A 20159-nucleotide genomic window follows, 5' to 3' on the forward strand; every position below is an offset into this window, starting at 1 on the left:
CCACCCGCGCACTCTCGTCGTGGCAACGAGTCCAAGTAATCAAACAGGGCAGAGAGACTCGATAGCAACAACGTTTGCGTTTCTGTTCGTTCGTTGTCATTCCACGCACGCAAACGTTGCGCAAATCAAGGCAAAAACCGTGCCGGCTTACTCCAATCGAAACCATCACCCCACACCCTTTGAGAGGTCTCGCAAATCAAAGGCTGTGCCGATGAGCTGTCTCTGAGCTTTGAGAGATGTCTCTGCCCCCCCCCCTCGTCCTCCCGAGACTTTTTTTCGTCTTTTTGCACAATCAGCAATCATTTCCCCAATCCGCCAGCCCGGATTAACAAAACACGACGCGTTCTACTGCATTCCACTTATCCCACCTTGGTCAGCGGGGGGTGGTCGGTTTAGCATGTCAGATCATTGCATGAAGAGCGGCCCACATCACAGAAGCTTGGTCTTTGCTCCCTTTCCCTCCCCTCTCTGTCGTGCATTCCCATTCTTTCTCTCTCTCTTCTCTGTCTGGAACTTGTAAGTGCGCGCAGAGATAGTCATGTTACAATGACTGTATTTCCAAGCAACCTCCAGGGAGCAGGGGATGTCTCGGCGAGTTGGTGTCCCCCGACTTTGACAGCTCCAAGCCTCCTGGCCCTCTCTTCCCACCCCATGTCGCTCTCGCTCCTCAAAGTCCTTCCTCCTTCCCTTCCCTTGATCCGCGTAGCCCGGCAATGTGTAATGTACCTACTCGTAGGCTTCCCAAGAATGCGGCACGGCCAAAGACAGACTGAGGTGATGTGCCCACCACGCCACCAGCCGTCCCCTCAAATCTCTGTAGTCTGGGCTGCATGACGAAGTCTTTTTTCTTCATCCGCTTGTTGCCGACTGTATGTTGTAAGAGAAGAGACCGGTCCGGTCCAGTTCAGTGGCTTTTGGCAGTCGTACCAGACTCACATAATAGGATTCTCAGCACATGCGGGCATAGCGAATCTTCACGTAATGATCTGTTTCCGTCAAAAACTCCAATGTAGTATTCTTTTTTTCTTCTTCTGTGTGAATTGGTCCCGTGTTCCGTCCCGTTTCCCCAAGACTCTATAATCGTATGGGGGGTTGTGAAGTTGTTCCTCCCGGCCCAAGAGACAATCTGCCCTACTTTCTTCAGGTGTTGTACTCAACGATGTAAAAAAAAAAAAAGGAGAAAAAGAAAAATGATCCAGCGCCTATTTCTCATCCTCCCAGAGCTCCCCTTAGCTCGTCTAATCGCTTGTTTTTGGGCACAAACTGCCTTGTTGGTTTCCTGCACCTTTGGTATCCAGACTTTGATGGCTTGATAAGATTTGGAAAAATCATGAATATGGCTTGCTTTAATGATGTGGAAAAAAAAACAATTCAAGGAAGAAAAATCATCCTCGTTAAATGAGCGTCCTAGCCGAGAAGAGCAGGGTGCCAGTCAGACTTGTGCTCGTCGGGGTGCTCGCCATAGTGAACGGGACCGAGCTTGAGGAAGCGGAGGCCGTTGCTGCCGTCGCTGCTCATGCTCGAGGTGCGGCGTTTGAGGGGCGCCGGCTCGGTGGTAGTGGCGGTGACGGCAGCGGCGGCCTGCTGCTGCTGTCTGAAGGGGTAGGAAGACGAGGTGGTGGGGGCGAGAGAGAGGAAGACGGAGTTGTCGACGGGAGAAGACATTTTTGTATATGTTGTTTTTTTGGTTGTTGTTTTCTTTTGGTGCGGGTTCGGGTTGGTTGCGAGAGTTGGCAATCGGCGTGTGGGAGAACAGATCAACTGCTTTAAAAGACACTGAGAGTTTTGGCGAGTAGAGTCGAGGAAGGATGAGAGCGTTGGGATACAGATAGAAAGAAAGGTAAGGGATGGGAGGGGAGGGCCGTCCAACTTTATAAGTTTGGATTGCACCGGAGGACACGGGAGGTGTGAGCCTGGCTGACCTGGTCGCAGACCACCACCCCTTCCACCCGGCCCACGGGCAAGACTTCAGAGGTAAGGTGACGGGTGACTTGCCGAGTCACACGGTGGGTGCCGTCTCAAGCCGGGTTTGCTCACAAAAACAGAAAAAGGTTGATACTGGGGGTCCTCGGTCGCAGATGGAGAAGGGGGACAGGGAAGGGGGGGAACGGACGATGGACATGGAGGGAGGGAGGGGGAGGGGCAAGGTCACCGCATCGTATCGTATCGCACGCTGCCTATCGTGCACTACTCTTGTCAAGAAATGAGAAATTGTGTATGGCGCGCGTCGTACGCAGCAAAGGTGCATCTCCCGGATCGGCCGTCTGGGCAGAGGGCGACTGTGTTTGGACGACGCAGCAGGCGGTACAGAGACACACAGACCAGAGACATCATGTTACGGTAACGCCATGGTAAGAAGTCAGAGGAGGGCGTGATTGCGGCGGGCAATACGATAGTCACAGGTCCAGAACGAGCAGGCATTGCACAAAATAGGAAATGCCGGGATCTGGCGTTTCTCGAAAGCCATGACACATGCACGGGCAAAAATGATGTGCTATTGTTATGTCCATACTCCGTACCCGTCGTCGTAGAGAGTTGCCTGAGACTCTTTGCGGTGGGTAGTAGAACAAACTAGTAAGGTGCCATAAAGGGTACGAATCAATTAATTAGACCGAAGACTCTTGCGCGCGACGTGGGTAGACCGGGATGGTGTTGTATTTTGATCTTCTCAAACAAAAAGCTCGTCCAGCCAAGAGATCTAAATTTTGATTTTCTACTCCGCAAGGTGTGTTTCTCTGCGAATGGCTCCGCTTTCGACCTTATCGTGCTTGAATTGAGGTGTTCTGCAACAGATGGATGGGGGTTGGGCATCCGAGCGTCTCAACTCTCAGTCACTCCTCGGGGCGGCCATGGGGGGGCGTATTGTGGCTTTGCTTCACGCATTTAGATCCAGAGAAGTTTCCTAAACCCGCCAAGAAGCATGAGATTTTCGGATTAGAGTCCTCGAGATAGTCCAGGTCCAGAGACAAGGAGGAACCAAATGAGACAAAAATAATAGGAAATACGGGCCTCCACAGGCTTTCTGCTGCGGTCGCTTCTGAAACCCTTATCAACCAAGTATCAAATCGGCCCTTGTTGGGGAGGTGGTTTTAATAATTATTTTGGTGGCTTTTTCTAGAAACTTGCATCCAGACCCAGAAGCTAGAGACATCCTGAAGCTTCCAGAGCGGGAACGTTGTTGCACGTGGACTTGTAATTGGCTGAGCTCCATGTCGCGACAGCAGCGCTGTAGAAGTTTGTAAGTAATGTGAGAAATGCTCGGGTCTCTCTTGCCTTATCCGCAGCTGACGTGGGGTTGGTGCGCTTGAGAGCGAGAGAGAAAAAAAAAACCGCGAGACACCCGCCGCCGCGGCCGCCGCGAAAAAAGCAAACTCGCTGCTAATAAAATAAAAATAAGTAAAGAAAGGCGCAGGGGGTTGGTGCAGAGTGTGGGTACTCCAAAGTCGTGAGTGGGCGTGGGGAACATGGGAGGCGCGAAGGCTTGCCGCAACCTGCTCAAGATGACCAAGTTTGTGGTTGTGTTGTGAATGCCCTCGCCATCACCAGATCTGATATCGAGAACAATTGGGATATCCGGGGAAAGTGGAGAAAGCCTCGGTCGGCCCCAATTGAGGCTCTTTCCCAATTCTCCAACGTCGTTCGAGAATGGATTGGGAAAGTAAAGGAGGAAGCCGAAGGGGGCCAAGGTTCTTGCCCCGGGTCCCGGGGAGCGGGTGGCTCCTCATTGGCCGCGTCGGAGGCCGCAAGAGGATTTCTCGGAAGGGACCACGAGAACCGGCGCTGGGGCCTTCCCTCCTTCCCTCCCTCTATGGGCAACAGCGAACGAAACCCAGATCCATCGCAAGACAACCCGACCACAAATTGCCCATCTCATGATCCGGGGAAAAGGAGCCAACGTCACTGCATGGATCCTTTCGGATGCGACGCCGAAGTGGGGGGAAATCGCGGGGGACGCCGGGGACGTTCAACGCCGTGACTTTCCTCATCCTTCCGCATCCGAGAACCTTCGGCAACACCCTCTCTCTCACTCTGTCACTCTCCCCCGCACATGGTTGGCAACAAGAAATGGATACCTCGTTTTCCTCTTGGGCCTCGGTACAAGGTATCCAAGCGTAGGTATCATACTCTGCCTGGCTCGCACTCGGCCGGGCACAGTCTGCGGCAAAGTGAACACAACACCCCGAGACTAGCCGGCCCGTCATCACCGCCGTGCCGCTGGCTAGAACCCGCCCGTTGGTTCCTGCTGTGCCCCGGCGGGAAAGCATACACACACGCTGTGGCACGGCGCGGCGCGGCGCGAGAGCGCGGGCGCGGGCGGGTTCAGATCCTTCTGGCTTGGTCTTTGCCCCTTCAGCCATGTGCCATGTGGTGTGTGTAGTTCGTAGGATTTAACGAGCGTTTCGGGAGGGAAGAAGGCAAAATCCTGAGATCGCCATTGCTTGCATATTCTCTAGCAATAGCATTTTGATCCTTCCGCGGGGTGCAGTCCAACGAGTGAGTGTCTTGCTCATGATTTGGTGTTTTCCCCGCGATCAACGTTTGACTTCAAACGTTTCTTCTTGTGTTAGCCCTGATGGTGTTCTAATCCCGCCTGGGCAGACAGAGGCCTTTCAATGTAGAAGGCAAAGGAAGAGCAAAGAACAAAGCGAAAGGGAGAATGAGGCAAACGCCGGAGGAGAAGGGAGATACCATGGCATCCTGTCTTCTGGATGGTGAAGAGAAACGAGCTGAGAGGTTTTCGTACCTTTTACTCCTTGCCATCAAGGAACAGACACCGCCCCGTTTGACCCATTCGCTCGTCATGTTTTCCAGACTTTCTTTCGACAACAAGGAGGACGAACCCTGACGTATTTCAAACAAGACTTCTCTGGACAATGCCTTGTTTTCTGCTGCCTTCAAACACAGCCCGGGTTTTGGAGACAAAGAATATGCTGACTTTGGGACCAGACTCTAGCGAGCATTCCTTAGGCAAACCTTTGCCTCGTTCCACCGTTCCCCCCTTTCTCCTCGTCTCTCATCTCTCATCCGGGCCGAAGGTACTCTCATCCCCTCTTCCGCAAACGTGTTCTTTCCCTCCTCGACCGCAGCTCCAAAAGGCAAATCATTTCCCCAAGAGGCCCAATCCGTTGCTCGATATCTTTCTGTAATCTCAGAGGGGGTATTCCAACAGAGGTCGTCGTGCCAGAGAAAGAGAGCCAGGGTTCCTTGAAGTCAACCGATACGACTCCGCTTCTCGATCGAGCTTCAAGCCAAGCTATCGAAGGCAGTTGGCGAAGAAGGGTGTCGAAGCCTGCCTCGTATGCGACCGGCGGGCCGCCCGCAGAGTCCATCGTGAACCCTGGCATGGAGAGAGAGGTGATTGCGGTGCGTGAGGTAACACGACATGGGCTGTGGTGGTGTGTATGGCGTGTATGGCGTGTGAAAGAAGCGGTGATGGGGGGGAAGCATCGAGACGTTGCATGAGAAGACGAAGTGTTGCCACCAACACGAGAAGGCACCTCACTGCCTGCCTGCTGCTTCTGCTGCTGCTGCAACTCTTCCCCTCAAATCTTCGTCACAAATGCGCCGCAGTTTGGGTGATTCCAACTTGCATTAGTGGACACATGATGGGAAAGTTGCGTGTGGATGGCCAAAGTACTGTACGAAGAAAGGGACTTCGCGAGAATCGTTCCAGGGATGCATAATGGCAGTCCAGCTTCCTTTCCGTTCCTGGAAGGTGTGTGGAAACCTTCATCAGGGGGAGAGGCACATCCATCCGCGGGCTGTGATGAATGATATCCACCCTTGATCAGGGTTAGTACCATGTTGATGTGGTCTTGGTACGGATAGGGGGCAGGACAATCGAGGTAACTTACATCGGGATCAACGGCCCATAGAATGAGTTTGACCGCTAGAACATCCGCAGTCCGTCTCCTACGGAAAGGTCCTTCCGCATATGCTTCATCAACGCTAGGAGCTGATGACATCCGGTTGGTGACGGGCACCGACAAGGTGCAGATGTCATCTGGACCATGCCCGCATGCCCGGTCAAGACCTACGGATTCCTTGACCTTTCCTGATCTCCCCTCCATATTGTCCTGTCGAGGGGACTAACACCCAAGCACCCCTGTCGAGTGACCGCTTTCGAAGTATTGCGTTGCAACTTGACCATCTGCAGCAGTCACGCTTTCCGCGTGAGATTCGCTGGCAATATTGGCAAGAAGTTGAAAAACGGTCGATTCTTGCGGCAAAAAGCGTGTAGGTCTGGACGAACGCTATTGAATTTGAGCCGCCGTCATGGGCGGCTACCGGAAGAATGAGTGGTCGTCAGTCAAGTCGGGCCAAGCCGCGAGTCCCACGAGGCGCTTATAACAGGGGGGTTCGTATTGGTGATTGGCTGGCATGCGACTCAATCACACCTCGCCCGCTTCGTCGACGGACAGTCCAACAACAACATCTGCGCCATGCTCGACTTCGCGGGGCATTCTGCTTATTTTCCCGCGATGAACCTGTTGGAACGGTCGACAATGGCGCCTGATGGTGCCGTCTTGCTTTCATGCCGCGACAGTGTTCCAGTTGGTTGTGAATGGCGGCACCCGTAATCATAAACGAGCTCTGCCCAGCCGCCACTTGCATGCTCACTCGGACAGGGATGTTGGTACATCTTGTCAATACTCAACTCAATACCAGTCGTGAGTGAAGCCCAGCAAAAAGGATATGCAGCTGTGCAATAATTCGCAAAAACACCCCTGTATCTGCTCTCCAAGTCCTAGAGAAGAAGTTGCGGAGCTCGACTGTGAAGTGATGGGATAACGTCTTGCCCTTTCCTGATGTGGTCAAGAACGTGAAAGATATGCCTGTCGAAGGCACTCGGTTGTCAAGTCGTCCCGATGTCCGTCTCGTTGCCTGGTCATGACAAATGTATGCCCCCTTGTCCAAGAGAGCGCAAGCAGGGAGTATTTGAGTTGATGCAGAAACTCCTTCATTGAGATGTCAACTCACCTTTAGAATGACCCGTAGCTAAACAGATCTCAAGCCCGTCATCTAGATTACATAACAAACAAGTCTACCTACAGGGGCTGACTGGACAGGGTCTGGCCCGAATATGAGCCCGTTGGGCTGCGATGGGCTTTTGGAATTGAAGAGATCTCCTGGCTCAAGATGTCGTATTTCTAGGCGGGTATGAAAAGGGGGAACGAGGTCTGTTTCACCGCCATGAAATCGGTGTACCTAGCTGGACTAACCACTCGGCTTCCCACAAGTGACATGCCCAAGGGGGAAGTTTTCTTGGCTCAAGAGGAGGACGGCAGTCCATCGAACATCGATGGAAGTGAGGCGACCGGGACCAAGGGGTGCGGTACCCCATTGTTCGGAATGATTGGCAGGCCAGATGGCCATGTGAGGTATGCTGCAGGCACAAGGAGTGTTGGGGTGTTCAAAGATGCTTGCCTAGTCAAACTGTCGGTAATGATAGGCCGCGCGCAAGGCCGCATGAAGACACTGTGGTGTGTTGGAGTCCCGTATGTTCCAGTGGTAAGGTCCTAGCAAGCTGGGAACCCCAGCAATTGAACCAATACATCACCTTGACTGTGGGCCAGAGGGTCTTGCGGTGAAGCAGCTTCTTCTCAGGACTCGGACATAGATGACAGAGCCAGTGCTCCAGATACATGGTATCCACGGGGTCGGGGTTACTCTTCATCAACGGTGGTTTGCCATGATGTTCGCCTCCAGACGACCATGGAGGAGACTAAGTGGACGAGCGCGCCCCCTCACCTCGGTTTGCCCGGGACGCAGGAGCAGGCATTAATGGTTCGATTTACGAGAAAGAGGGTGTGGCTTGCAGGCTCGAGGTACTTTGCCAGCTCGGACTTGGAGTTGAGAGGCGCCACCGTTGCGACTATTTCGCATTGTGCCTTAGGTTGCGACGCCGTTGACGATGAGGTGCTGTTGCATCAGCACGCCACGCCGATGAAGAGTCCCTTGACATTTTCCGAGAGGCGCAGAAGACGGGAGAGTGACGAGGTATGATGGTGTGTATGATTCTGACAAGCCCCGTTTGGCATACGGGGCCGTTGGCATCGGAGACGGAGTGAAGACTGCTCGAATAGCCGTCCAGCTCTACAGTAGGCTTGCCATCAACAGGCTGAGCGGGCAGTCGACACTGTACCAACGGCCGTATTATAGTGGCTAGCTCCAATTCGGCAGGGTCTTTGAAGAGATTTAGACTCGAAGAACACTGAAGGACAAGTCGAGGCAGCTTAGCCTACGGAGAGGGAGTTGGTTAATCTAGCATACGGACGTATGTCGAGGTGCACTAAAATAGTGCGTAGCTAATCCGACTAGCTGGAGACGTTGGCGCGATGACCTCAACTATATGGTATAGTCATTCATCTCAAAAAGGCTAAGTTGCTACCTAGTCCTCCTCATTCGATGGTGGCTTGCATTCTCTAACGCAAGAAACCTACACATTTCTCAACCGCCTCAAACACAAAGAGAAAAGGACAGTATACGTACCTTTTTTCTTTTCGCCAAATTCAACGACAAGCCATCGAGTAGAAGCTGGAGATGAAGGGGGATTTGGACATGAGTGAGTAAAGGGATAGAGAGGTAAGGGGGAAACGAGGGCGACATAGGGACGCAAAGCATAGACGTGGAGCACATTGTGTTGGCATCGTCTGACGGCAACAATGGAAAAGGCGGAGACTGGTTTGCTTCCGTGCCAATATTCGAACTGCAATACTTTGCCGTTGGGAACTTGTACGAACCATTCCAAATGGCAGGATGGGATGTTTGATGGCAGTTTGAAAAAGACAGCAAACGAAATCACTGTGGTCGGTGATGAGAAAGGAAGTGGCAGGCGAGATGACAGGGACGAGCAGCAACATTCGGGAGATGCAGGGAAGGAAGAAGCAGAGCAGAGCAGCAAAAGAGTGCTCAAGGAAGAAAAGAGGGAAAAAAAAATTCAACAAAATCACATCGAGGTCATTTCACAAATGCAGTTGCCCAGATCTGTCACTTGCTTCCTTGTCCACTCGGTCAGTTCCCACCAACACCGAACCAACGCCTCATGCAGTTTTCGCACTGTCCTCTCACCGTACTTTACAATATATCTTACAGTGCGTAGTCTGTCCCGAATTGGAAACTTCATTTCGCCTGCTTTACTCTGTTCTGCTCCCGTCTACGGATACTCCTCCATTTTCTCTCTCTCCCACACTAACGGCAACACCACACATCCCAACCCAACCCACCGCTACCTAGTTCATCAACTCAACCCGGTCAGTGGTTTCTCATTCCTTGCCAGCCACAGCCCAGGAAACGCCATGTGCCCCCCGATCAAGCCATCGGGCTCTTTCGGACACTGTCGCTGGCCACGTTTATGGCCGGCTTAGCTTCCTCGGGCCCTGACGGCGGGCATGCCCTCCCTCTCTGCATCTCATCTGCGCAAGGTCAAGGTTTCTCCTTTTTTGGAAGCATCGCGCTTCGGGTTTGCACTCGCCTCGCCCTCGCCGTCCTTGGCTACAAGGAAACCTCCCGACACCTTCAGACGGGCACTTCACATCCTTCGCCCCTGCACTCTCACATCACACCGTGAGCACTCCAACGGACAAATCTGGCGACCCCAACCGAGCCGAGTTTCGCCCGCTCTTAGCCTCAGCCGGCCCATATTTGAACCTCATTAGGCTGTCCTGGTCTTGGCCATAGATCTATGTGGCGTATTCTGTCCTCCGCAAGGAGCAACAAGAACATGGACCGATGAGGGACGTGACGACCTTTCCTCTTGGCATCTTCTCCTTGCAAGGGCCACGCCTCAGATGTCGACTCCACTCTTTTATGTGAACCCCTGGTCAATCGTGGCATTCGCTCTACTACTGTCACTATGACCTGTTCCAGCGCCCGTTCTCATCTAGGGAACTGTCCTGTTCTCACAATTCTGCTGTCTTCAATTCGTCACGAACATGATGGACCGTCTAGGGTTTGGTGCGAGACGACGGAATACGTCTAGGTGGAAAGGCGTCCCGCCGCCGAACTACCTTTATTACTCCACGTGGACTCAGTTTCGCCTCAGGAACCCTATGCCTATCCCGGGACCTAAACTTGGACGCGGAATTGGACCTGGACCTAGGCCTGAACATGGACTCGGCTGGAGCAGGGTTGGCAATCTGGTCAGGGACATTGATGCGGATATCGATGAATACGTCGACCGGCAGCTCGATCGACCATTCTACTGACACCTTTTGTCTCTGCTTCTTTGATCCAATTTGAAATGTAGCCAGACGGGGTCATAATCAAGTACTTCATTTGAAAGCGGCCGCTGTTCTACTGTGACTTCCTCATGCCGCTGTCGTATGGCTGTCTGTCCCAGTAGCATGCTTGCTTTGACCCCCAACTTGCACTCTCCGCCGTTCCAACTCGGAGCGGAGGAGCATCTCAGTGCCTCTACGCCTGCCTGTGGTGCGGCTCCATCATTGAATTGGATGCTCGTGTCTGGACAAGCTGATGTTCAATCTAACGTCTTCCTTGCGGTAGCATTGCCCCTGTGGGTTGGAGTAACTCCGGCAGGGAGAGTTAAATCCGCGAGCGATCTAACGGTACCTGTTCGCCCTTATGATCAGGACAAGGTGCCTAGAGAATCGGCAGCGCATTATGGATAGATGGGAAATACCTTAGCTTTGGCGGACACAAAGGGCGCCATCAACGGAACGGTCTTGCCCAAACTAGACTAATAAACAGGGCTTGACGCGGATCGCTCATGTGCGACATCGTCTGAACGATCCACTCAACACAGCGGCTCATCTCTACGCTTGACAGTGAAGTCGGCTTGGGACGCACTAGGAACTAACTGTCCACGAGGGGTCTCCCGACACCATCAGGTCGAGGACAATCACAACTCAAGACAGGGACATGGGTCACCCATTCTTCGTAGGCACTTATGCTTGCCCTACCTCACGCTGGGGGGACTGACCATACGGCGCGGCACCAGTAGGCCCTGCACAGAGCTCAGTGCTGGTTGCTGCTGCTACTGCTGATGCTGCCACGCCAAGCTATCCCTGGTCGAAGTGGCCGACGTTCTGTGTTCCCACGTTCCCCAATAGAAAGTGCGGCCAGTGGGTGCCATGCGACAATGGGAACACACGAGAGGTGCACCTACCTGCCCTACCCTGCCCCGAATACCCGTCACCAGTCAGTCATTGAACCGGGCGGGGCGGCTGAGGACATGCGTCTTCCATCTTTCTCTTTCTCTGTCTCTCTCTCTCCTACACACACTTTCTCGCTTCCTCTTTCTTCCTCTTCCAACCTCTCCAGAAACTACGTTTGGATGACATTGTCATGCCTTGGCAGCCCACCACAAAAGACTCTTGAAGAACCACCTGCCAGACGTTGAGCCGGCTCAGTAACGTAGTCGTCGAAACCAACATCTTGGGTCACGCGTTGCCCATACAGCACTCGAGACGGAACACCAGAAAAACGAGACATTGCGTCAACAGACCCAACTTTGGCTGGGCTGCGCCTCTGAGGTGCATATTGGGGGCTCTTTCGTTCTAAGTGGATATCACGTCCAACAACACCCATTGTCTTCCAGAAAGGCCGCCTGCGTGATACCCTGGTCTTACCAACACAACAAGGCGGGACAGTACCCGGCTATCACGTCTCATTTCGAACTAGCGTACGACTTATCAAAAGGGCAAAAAGACAGGCCAGAATCTTTCACCCAGTCGACCAACCATTGCACCGTTGTGCGTTGGAAGTACACGGGTGCTTGTTAGCCCTGTGCGGGAGAGCCAACGGCCTGAGCTGAGTCGGATTAGGCTGGTTTCTCCACGGCCGCCAAAGCATCTCCACAACCAGGCAGCTTGTCGACCACCTCCTGCAAAGGGGCGGATCAAACAACCCATCTGCCCGGTCCGCACCCGCAGCCAGCATCTCTCCCAAGTACATCGACTTGCAAGGTACAAGCCATTTTCACGACCCGTTGCATCTTCCACATTACTTCCCTCCACCAAGTTACAGCCCTCCCTTGCGTCAACTTGAAGACTTGCCAGACAGACGCTTGACGCACCACTATCTCCCGACTGGCATCTTCCAACACCAGAACAGAGAAACTTTGACGCGTTGGCGAGCAACCAACAGCCAAGCTGCGTCTACTTACATTTGGCATCACCGGTGTGATAGCTACCTGTTGGTCCTCCTTCGCTTGACTGGCAGATTTGACGATGGCAAACAAGTCAGCCCACTCCCGACAGTCGATTTCAAGCCAATAGCCAGTCTTGAGCTTGTGTCACGACGATATATAAGACAGACGACATATCCTGACTCGAGCTTCCAAACAATACACTCTTCATCCAGCCAGAAGAACAACTATACAACATACGAGACCATCCCTCTTACCAGTCACCTCTAAGAAACCAGTCCTTCGTCTAGCTTTTTCATTGCAAGACGAGTCTTCGCCCGTCACTATCGAGCTTTACACGCAGAAAAAACAAAGCCTCACTCAGAAGCCCACCGCTCGCGGCCTAAGCGACCTTCTCACAACAGCTTCGACTCTTCTTCTCTTTCTTCTCCCTCTTCCTCTTTTTTCCACGGAGAAGATTCCTTCTCTAGCCAAAATGTGCTCCAGAGTTATCATCACATGGGGTTGTGGCTGCACCGAGACACGGCCTGTATATGCGTGCAGCTCTCACGGCCATTGCGGAGGTGTCGTAGACAAGCCGCAAAGCCAAGATGGCACTTGCTTCAACTGCCAGAAGCAAGGGAAATCGTAGGTCCGTTACAGACTCATCACTCGGTGAGACGCCAACTAACGGTCTCTTGGGCATTAGATTCGACGACGGCCTAAAAGTAGACATAAAGCCGAGGGAAAGAAGACTATGAAGAGCTTCTTTCTACCGGACTCGACCATATTATGAGGCTCACGCCTGCCGTTCCGCTTCTCTTCTGTGGCATTATCATTGCCAACGACTCCAGCAGAATAGAGCTTTGAGAGACACCATGATCTGTTTCTATTATTCCGTTCATCAGTACGCTGGTTTATTCATCAACCTTTTTTTTTTTTTTCCTTCTTAGCAACCTACGATGATGGAGTATCGCATGCGGATTTTTCTAGACTGCGTGAAGCAGCAACCCAGTTCGCAAGGTCGGGCATCTCGACTCTCACGAACACTCTCCCTGTCAATAGCTCCTCATTGTGGAGATATCAATTCAATCATTTAAACTCTAATCCGCGTGCTTTGCAAGTCGCTACCTGCCTTAGATATGCAAAACCAATGTCGGTGATTTGACTGTCCATGTTATGCAAGATACGAGAAAAAGAGTTTTCACTGCCAGACAGCTTGAGAAAGCAAATTGGCAGGGCAGGCTCAGAATTTTTCTTGTGTCCCCTGTCATAGTCAAGCCACATTCGCGGGATACTTGCATTTGATGTCGGGCCGCACTCAAGCATCCCGTTTTATTCTTCTGTTCTAACAATGCCTCTTGGACCCCGAGAGATGGTTTCAAAATGGGGCTGGGGCGGCAAGAAAGAACATCAGCATGCGACCGAAAGTTTGGCCTACTGGACACTTGACTACCAAACCTGTCAAAAGAAGAAAAAAAATCGACAATGTGGCACGGCAGTGAACACACGGGAGCGGTCCGCCTGCGACAGCACGTTGCCTCGTCCGACGGGCAGCAGCATTCGGTTGGGTGGATGTTTTGGCCTCACAAGACATGTCGGCCCCTGTCGGTTCCCGGAAGAGGCGATTGATTCACTTGCACACGCGCATACACACACACACACACACACACACACACACATACACGAATTTGTGGCTAGCAAGACACACAATTTTTCACCCTCAGAGACTGCGCCCGGCAAGCGCTTGATTATCCTCCAACGGCATTCATAAGGTTGTTCGAGAAGGGAGGGCGAACCGCCTAGGCAAGCCACAAAAGACGCCCCAAGCCAGCATGAGGCTGGAAATAGATGGCTGTAGTTACGGCGCGTAGCGGGTAGGATTCCCACGACCCAGCATGAGCATTGCGTCATGTGATGGCAAGCGAGTAGTTCAAGCTTGGACGCGAAATCATTGACGCGAAGCATACGCGCGACAAGCGACAAGGTGTTTATTTGCCTCGGAACAGAGTCAAATACTGTATACCACCTTTTCTTCATTTCGGGTTTTTCGAGAAAAAAAAACAAAATCCGCCGTAACAGATGCGTATAGTGCTTGATGAAAGTCCGGATCTATCGTGTCAGCAAAAGGAATGGGGGAGGGAAGGGGACAGGGGTGAGAAACTAAAGAAAGCAGATTAGCGATATCTATCACGAGAGAGAAGAAAAAATGAGAGGGAAGTAGAATAAAAAACAAGGGGGCCTAGGCTAAGGAAGAAGAGAGAGGGAGAGAAAGAGAAAAAAGCCATAGAAGCAAAGAGGAGGGAAAGAGAGTGACGCTGGATTGACAATATAAGCCCAACTCGCAAGCCAGCGAGCGGTAGGGCAGAGTGCAGACAGACATGGAGAAAACGAGACACCATGCCATCAAGCTTGGACCAATACTACGCCACGCTGCGTTAGCGTAACGGCGGAGACTAACGTCAACCTAACTGTCCATTGAGGAGAGAGGTCTGGAAGGTACCGTGCTTCGCAAGTTCGCAGATGGGATGGCCTCTTCTCAAGGTAAGGTACCTAACCCTTGTTCATGGTCATGTCAGTAATGGAGGATATCCATAGATGTGTATGACGAAGCCAGCGGAAACACACACCGGCCCGGTCAGGCGTCCCGGGTACCAAGATGCTGTGAGCAGCCGAGACTACGACCGCGATAAATGCTCGACAGGGAAATTGAAATTCAGCGAAGAAGGGATATTTCGGCGCTCTCCTGTGCCTGGAAGGGAGTATGATGTACCCGCACACAGTATTCCGTATGGATACACCCCGTGATCCTGGACTGAGCCAAGGCAAGACACCGCAGGATAGGACGAGATAGGACGCTCTCGCCGGATGCAACCCGCCCTTCCTCCCATTCAATGCGTGCGGCGTGCGGCGTGTCTCAAAGCAGAGCGAGCGAATGCGTCGTATATTGACGAGATGGAGAGCCTCTCGAGACAAGGCAAGGAGAAGCGAGGTGAAGTGGGCAAAAGGCAGGACAAGGCGAGAAGAGGAAGGGAGGAGGATCATGGATGAAGAAGAGAAAGTTGAGGAGACGGCGGCACAGAAACAAAAAGATGAGATGAGGATGGAGACGAGGAGAGAGGGAGCTGCATGAAGACAGGACCAGGGTAGGAGCCTCCAGCAGACTAGCACTCCTGCCAGGTACTAAGCTAAGGTACGTGCGTACCTTCCCCCTGTCATCCGTGTCCGCAAGTGGGTCGGGAGATTGACACCTCTTTCCGACTTCCTAGCTCCTTCCTGCCTCCCTAGCTCCTGCCTCCATACCTTACCCCAGTACGGAGTACCTACGTAGTAAGGTGCCTACCTAAGGTACCTAAGGTAAGATACAACGGTACCTTCCTTGCCTCCTGCCTGTGCTGCACTTCACCTCATCCGAATCCAATGGAACCCAGGGCCACCAAAGATGATTGCACTTGCATAGATTGTCTGTCTGAATGTCTCCTCTTCTCTCTCTTTCTCTTACACACAGTTCACTTCTACTCCTCCATGCTTGCTCATGCAAATCTCATCCCCCTTCCCCTTCCTCCTCTCCCATGCTCAACATGGCAGGGAACATGCGTACACTGCGACCTTCCTCTCCAAAACTTTGCCCTGCCCTGCCTTACCTGCATCTAGGTAGCCCTGGCCTTGTTCCTTCATCTTGGCAGGGCATTCACACAGCATCACTGGAGCAATTCAAGCTGCGGATGAAGTCATCAAGACCGACGACCGGGGACAGAAAGGCAGCACGTCTCATTGAACGCGCCCCCCTTCCTCTCGCCCCAGCCAGCTTCGCTCCAGCTACCTGGCGTCGAGGGCCCAGAGAACAGGTCTGTGGAAGGACCATTGCAACTAGTTTGCCAGACATGCTTTCCTAGTTTCCACCCCGAGAGACCCTCGCCCTCGTATCTGACCCAGCATGTCGTTTCTCGGAGACTAGAACGAGAACCAGGAATTAGAATCAGTAGGCCCAACCCAAGATAGAAACTGACGCTACCTTACATCTGCTGCTGCTCCCGCTTCAGGTCCCAAGAACTAACATGTGGAACAGCAACTATGAATAATCCCGTACGAACGGATACGTACCTTGCCTTAAACTCGCCAGTCACGATTTGGTGTGATAGTCCAGCCAGAGGATAGACAAACCGAATTATGGGGCGAGGGCAAATATCTCAAGTATACAAGGTCACGGATGCACCAACTCTACTTTATGCTTGTGTTCTGCCGGCATCACAAAGCGACCTACTTCATCGTACCGCACCACATTCCTTGCTTGACATGCGCCGTACGACATCGGACGGACATAGGCACGCGCTCTCTCCTCAACGGACACGTTTTTATCCTCTCACAACCCCCTCAACCTCCATCTGCTACAATGCCCGGCTTGACACGCGGCATGGCAGTGAGACTCCGTCTTGCTACTGTATGCAACCTTGTACAACCTGGCCGACCCCCAAAGAAGGGGGCTGATGTGGTCTCATTCCCGCGTCATAGAAACGCAGCATCGCGACGCAGACGGCGTTGGTTCCTGGTTCTTGCCAAGCGGCGATTTCCCTCGTACGCCCAACGCCGTCATTCACTGCCATCTCGCTTTTGGCCAGGGACCCCAAACCAGCTCGGTAAGCTGGCCTTCCAAGGGGGTCAAGTTGGCAAAGCAATATGGCTGACTGGCGATGCGAATGGGTTTCCCAATCTGCCTTCCTTCGTCAAATCGACAGACATTTCCACCGGAAAGTGGAGTCGGCACAAGACTGTTAGCAATAACCACCATACAGAGTACATAGAGCTGTCCCTGGATTTTCGACAAGGGCACTTGTACGCGACGGGAGCCCGTCCCTTTCGCACTGGCCAGCTCGTGGTCGAGGCACAAGGCAAAGCAGACGGTCCGTTTTTGTTTTAAACGACAACCCTGATATATCAAAGCTGATCATGTTTGGCAGAGGGCTTAGACAAGAGCAAAGATTCAGTTTGTCCAACCATTTCGAGGTACGGATAGTCCGCCACGAGGACAATAGCCGAAAAGTTTGTCACGTCTGTTTTCTCTCTTCTCGCCCCCCCCCCCTCCCCAATACCATTGCCCATGACTTCGGCCCGCAAGCGCAAGTCGCTGTGCGCAAGAAGCATAACACAAGTAAAGACTCCCTTGCCGTTTCCTTCATCTCAAGGTTGAGCAGTGACACCAACCACGGCTACATACAGACGAGGTGACCGGGGGTCATTGCTCATCTTCACTTGGCCAGCCAGTACTTTTCCGCTTGTTGCGGATCATCGGCCAGCACTGGGGCACCCCTCCCTCCTCAATTCCCCCATGTGCCTTGGGGGCGCAGAATGAACTAGCATTGCTGACAGGCCCATCGCGCCCGCCCGCATGGTCTTCGGCGGCTATGCACATCGCTTCAATCCTACATAACACCAATCATTGACATTTAAAAAGTTCACAAACCTCATTGATTGTGCCACAGTGCTGCACTTTGGACTTCATCTTCCGCTCGTCGAACAATACCAGCCGCGCCGTCCACCTGCGTCAAGTATACCTGCGACGCTCACTACACTACCGTGTCTCTATCAATTCACGATATTTTATGCCCTTCTCGAGAATCTATGGAGCCAGTGAACGGCACATGAGTCTTTGCTCGCCAGTCCGAGCCACAATCAGCGACGGGAAGCGGAATCCAGTCCGCAAGCCGGCTGCTAGCGGTTGAACGAATAACGAGGGTGGCACGGTTGGCCGCTTAATCCCCTCTTCCGTTTCCTTCCATCCCTGCATGGACCCATCCATGCCTAGATGGCCGGAGGATGAGGAATAGTGTGGATGAAGAGACCTGCTCGAGCTCTCAGCAGCAACTCAGCTCGCGGCAATCCCTCGCCCCCATCTGCAAATCTCAAGCCTCCACCCAATGCCTCCATAACATGCTAGGGGCAGGGCAGTCCCTGTCTTGATCGATCTTTGAGTCCCACGGTTCGAAGTTTAGCGCTGTGCCCGTGTCCCGCATCAGCTTGAGGTTCCATCCTTGCGACTGATCGATTGATACTGCCCGTGAGCTTTGGTCAAGACCAGAGGGGAGCCTAGAGACAATGTTGGTTTGACCACGCGCAAGAACCGCCTCATGATGTAACCCGAGTCTGATGCTCTGTTTTCTCTCTATTTCAACTCATTTCGTCCCAGTCATCAGTATTCAGGCCACAACAAACAATTCTTTCCTTTCCGCATTCCCGGCTCAAGGCTCTTCTTGTTGGGGCCCTTGCTCACCGGCTCCGGCTCCCTTGGCCCGTTGACCGGGTTCGTGTACGACCCGAGACCAACAAGCACGATGAGAAATCCATCGGACCCTCACCCCCTTTTTTCTTCTATCCGTTCTTGAGATCCGGAATTCCACGCTGCAGCATACAATGCTCGGCAAAGGCGCCTGTGGGAAACAGTCCTTCATCAGCGGACGAATGAGAAGCCAAAGGCGTAGAACTGGCTGTGCTCGTCGGTCGACGTTGAACGCGGCCATGGTTGGACACTTGGAGCCCGCCGGTCCAAGCGGCCTGTTCGGCGGGACTTTTTTTTCTTCTTTCCCCTTTCGCAACTACATCCAACGCTCCATCTACCTGGTAGCTGCACCCCGGCGTTTCTCGGGCCTCGGGGGTAGCGGCACACCCTTCGTTACCTGCGACCCCATAAGGCACTTTTCCTTCATTTCGTTTGTCTCTGGAGTACGGCGTGGAGGAATCGGAGAATGGGTGTGCCACACGTTATGCGTGTGCGTATGTTGGATCCAGACAAGCCAAAGAGACGCGGCTTGGCGTCTTCACACGCAGAGCGTGAACGAATCCGCGAATCACAAACGAGTTTGTCGACCGCTTGTTGGTGTGGCCTTGTAAGCGAGCGTCCATACACCCATCCAAGCGCCGCCGTCATTATCGTCATCGCTGCTAGCAATGAGAATTCCTTTCACCCCATGCGCCCGAACTGATTCGTAGATTACCTACAGAGCTATGGCTGATGACTCGTGGGGCTTGAGTCGTTGTATCCGTCGATGTGATGAGACCGGGATTCGAGAGGCGAGATGGAGAAGAGGAAGGGGCCCCGTCCGGAAGAGGATTCGAAGAAGACGCGTCTCGGACGTACCCATGGTATCCACGATACCCATGAGTATCATCATGGGCCATGATCCATCCTGGAGATTTTCCCACCCTTTCCCTGTTCTTTAGAGGAAGAGGCAAAGCCCGTCTCCGTTCTTTGCATCATTGCTCCTCTTACATACTGGGCCCCTCGTCCACTTATCCTGCCTTGCCTATCCGCATCACGAGGGGGAAGGAACAACAAGAATTTTGGAACAAGGAAGGCGTGAAATGTTTGGATGAACGCCTTGCGTGCGGGTGGCGCCGCTGTCGCCCGCGCCGCCCACCGGGCTACGAGTTATCATGTCGAGCGAGCTTTTCCCATTGCGTCTTGGTGCCCAGTGCCTCGTGATGTGACGTGTAACTTTTTGTTGCACGCCTTCAAACCCCCATCTGTCTGCTTCCTTGTGCGCATGCCTGGAAACGTATCGAGACAGTCTGAAATTAAACAGAGGCAGTCAGTACAGGGTCGACCGACCGACCAACATCCTACGTGACGATCCCGGTCCCCTCTCCAAAGGCCCAAAGGGAACAATTAGGTAGTGAAATGATGACGAGGTGCAGATCCAGACCCGGCCGGGTTGGCTCTCCTATTAGCCTCACACCCTCTCTTTTCTTTCTTCTCTTATCCTTTTTGCTGCCTGTCTTGCCCTGGGCATATGCCAATCTTCCCCATCCGTGCTCTTTCGGGGGGAATCCACACACCTGCTTTTCTTTCACTCATCTATGACAACTCCTGCGATGGGTGTAAGTGCGCAGCATCTCCGGGTCATGGGGTCGGTCGGAACTTGGAGCATCCGTGAGTGGGAAAGGGCTGCGGCGCTGCGGCAGCGGAGTCGGGAAGCAGGCAGAACTAGGCAGGCATAGGCAACAGCAGCACATCACGAACGTACAACAAGTCGAAACGGGCAATGGCAGACAACATCATCACGATTCGCAAGCATCG

The 20159-nt window shown here is 53.0% G+C and overlaps 6 protein-coding genes across 6 annotated transcripts; 1 reads left to right on the forward strand and 5 right to left on the reverse strand.

Annotated features, from left to right (window-relative positions):
• Window positions 1-1407: 1407 nt before the first annotated feature.
• Window positions 1408-1665, reverse strand: CPAR01_01234 (uncharacterized protein; the record flags this gene model as incomplete). The annotated part of the gene is made up of 1 exon (XM_060485523.1): window positions 1408-1665. The coding sequence occupies one exon, from the start codon at window positions 1663-1665 to the stop codon at window positions 1408-1410; it is 258 nt and encodes an 85-aa protein (XP_060356380.1).
• Window positions 1666-5042: 3377 nt separating this feature from the next.
• On the reverse strand, window positions 5043-5519 carry CPAR01_01235 (uncharacterized protein; the record flags this gene model as incomplete). The annotated part of the gene is made up of 1 exon (XM_060485524.1): window positions 5043-5519. A coding segment is annotated over one exon (477 nt), but the record flags the coding sequence as incomplete, so codon positions are not given.
• A 24-nt stretch (window positions 5520-5543) lies between these two features.
• Window positions 5544-6071, reverse strand: CPAR01_01236 (uncharacterized protein; the record flags this gene model as incomplete). Its single annotated transcript, XM_060485525.1, has 1 exon — window positions 5544-6071. One exon carries the CDS (start codon window positions 6069-6071, stop codon window positions 5544-5546), a length of 528 nt encoding a protein of 175 aa, XP_060356382.1.
• A 1361-nt stretch (window positions 6072-7432) lies between these two features.
• CPAR01_01237 (uncharacterized protein) lies at window positions 7433-8640 on the reverse strand (the record flags this gene model as incomplete). The annotated part of the gene is made up of 3 exons (XM_060485526.1): window positions 7433-7726; window positions 8045-8242; window positions 8494-8640. The coding sequence occupies 3 exons, from the start codon at window positions 8638-8640 to the stop codon at window positions 7433-7435; spliced, it is 639 nt and encodes a 212-aa protein (XP_060356383.1).
• Window positions 8641-12584: 3944 nt separating this feature from the next.
• On the forward strand, window positions 12585-12740 carry CPAR01_01238 (uncharacterized protein; the record flags this gene model as incomplete). The annotated part of the gene is made up of 1 exon (XM_060485527.1): window positions 12585-12740. The coding sequence occupies one exon, from the start codon at window positions 12585-12587 to the stop codon at window positions 12738-12740; it is 156 nt and encodes a 51-aa protein (XP_060356384.1).
• A 1901-nt stretch (window positions 12741-14641) lies between these two features.
• Window positions 14642-15133, reverse strand: CPAR01_01239 (uncharacterized protein; the record flags this gene model as incomplete). The annotated part of the gene is made up of 1 exon (XM_060485528.1): window positions 14642-15133. The coding sequence occupies one exon, from the start codon at window positions 15131-15133 to the stop codon at window positions 14642-14644; it is 492 nt and encodes a 163-aa protein (XP_060356385.1).
• Between the last annotated feature and the right edge of the window lie 5026 nt (window positions 15134-20159).

The sequence above is a fragment of the Colletotrichum paranaense genome (assembly GCF_030867605.1).
Source record: "Colletotrichum paranaense strain IMI 384185 chromosome Unknown Scaffold_1.1, whole genome shotgun sequence".
Taxonomy (NCBI): domain Eukaryota; kingdom Fungi; phylum Ascomycota; class Sordariomycetes; order Glomerellales; family Glomerellaceae; genus Colletotrichum; species Colletotrichum paranaense.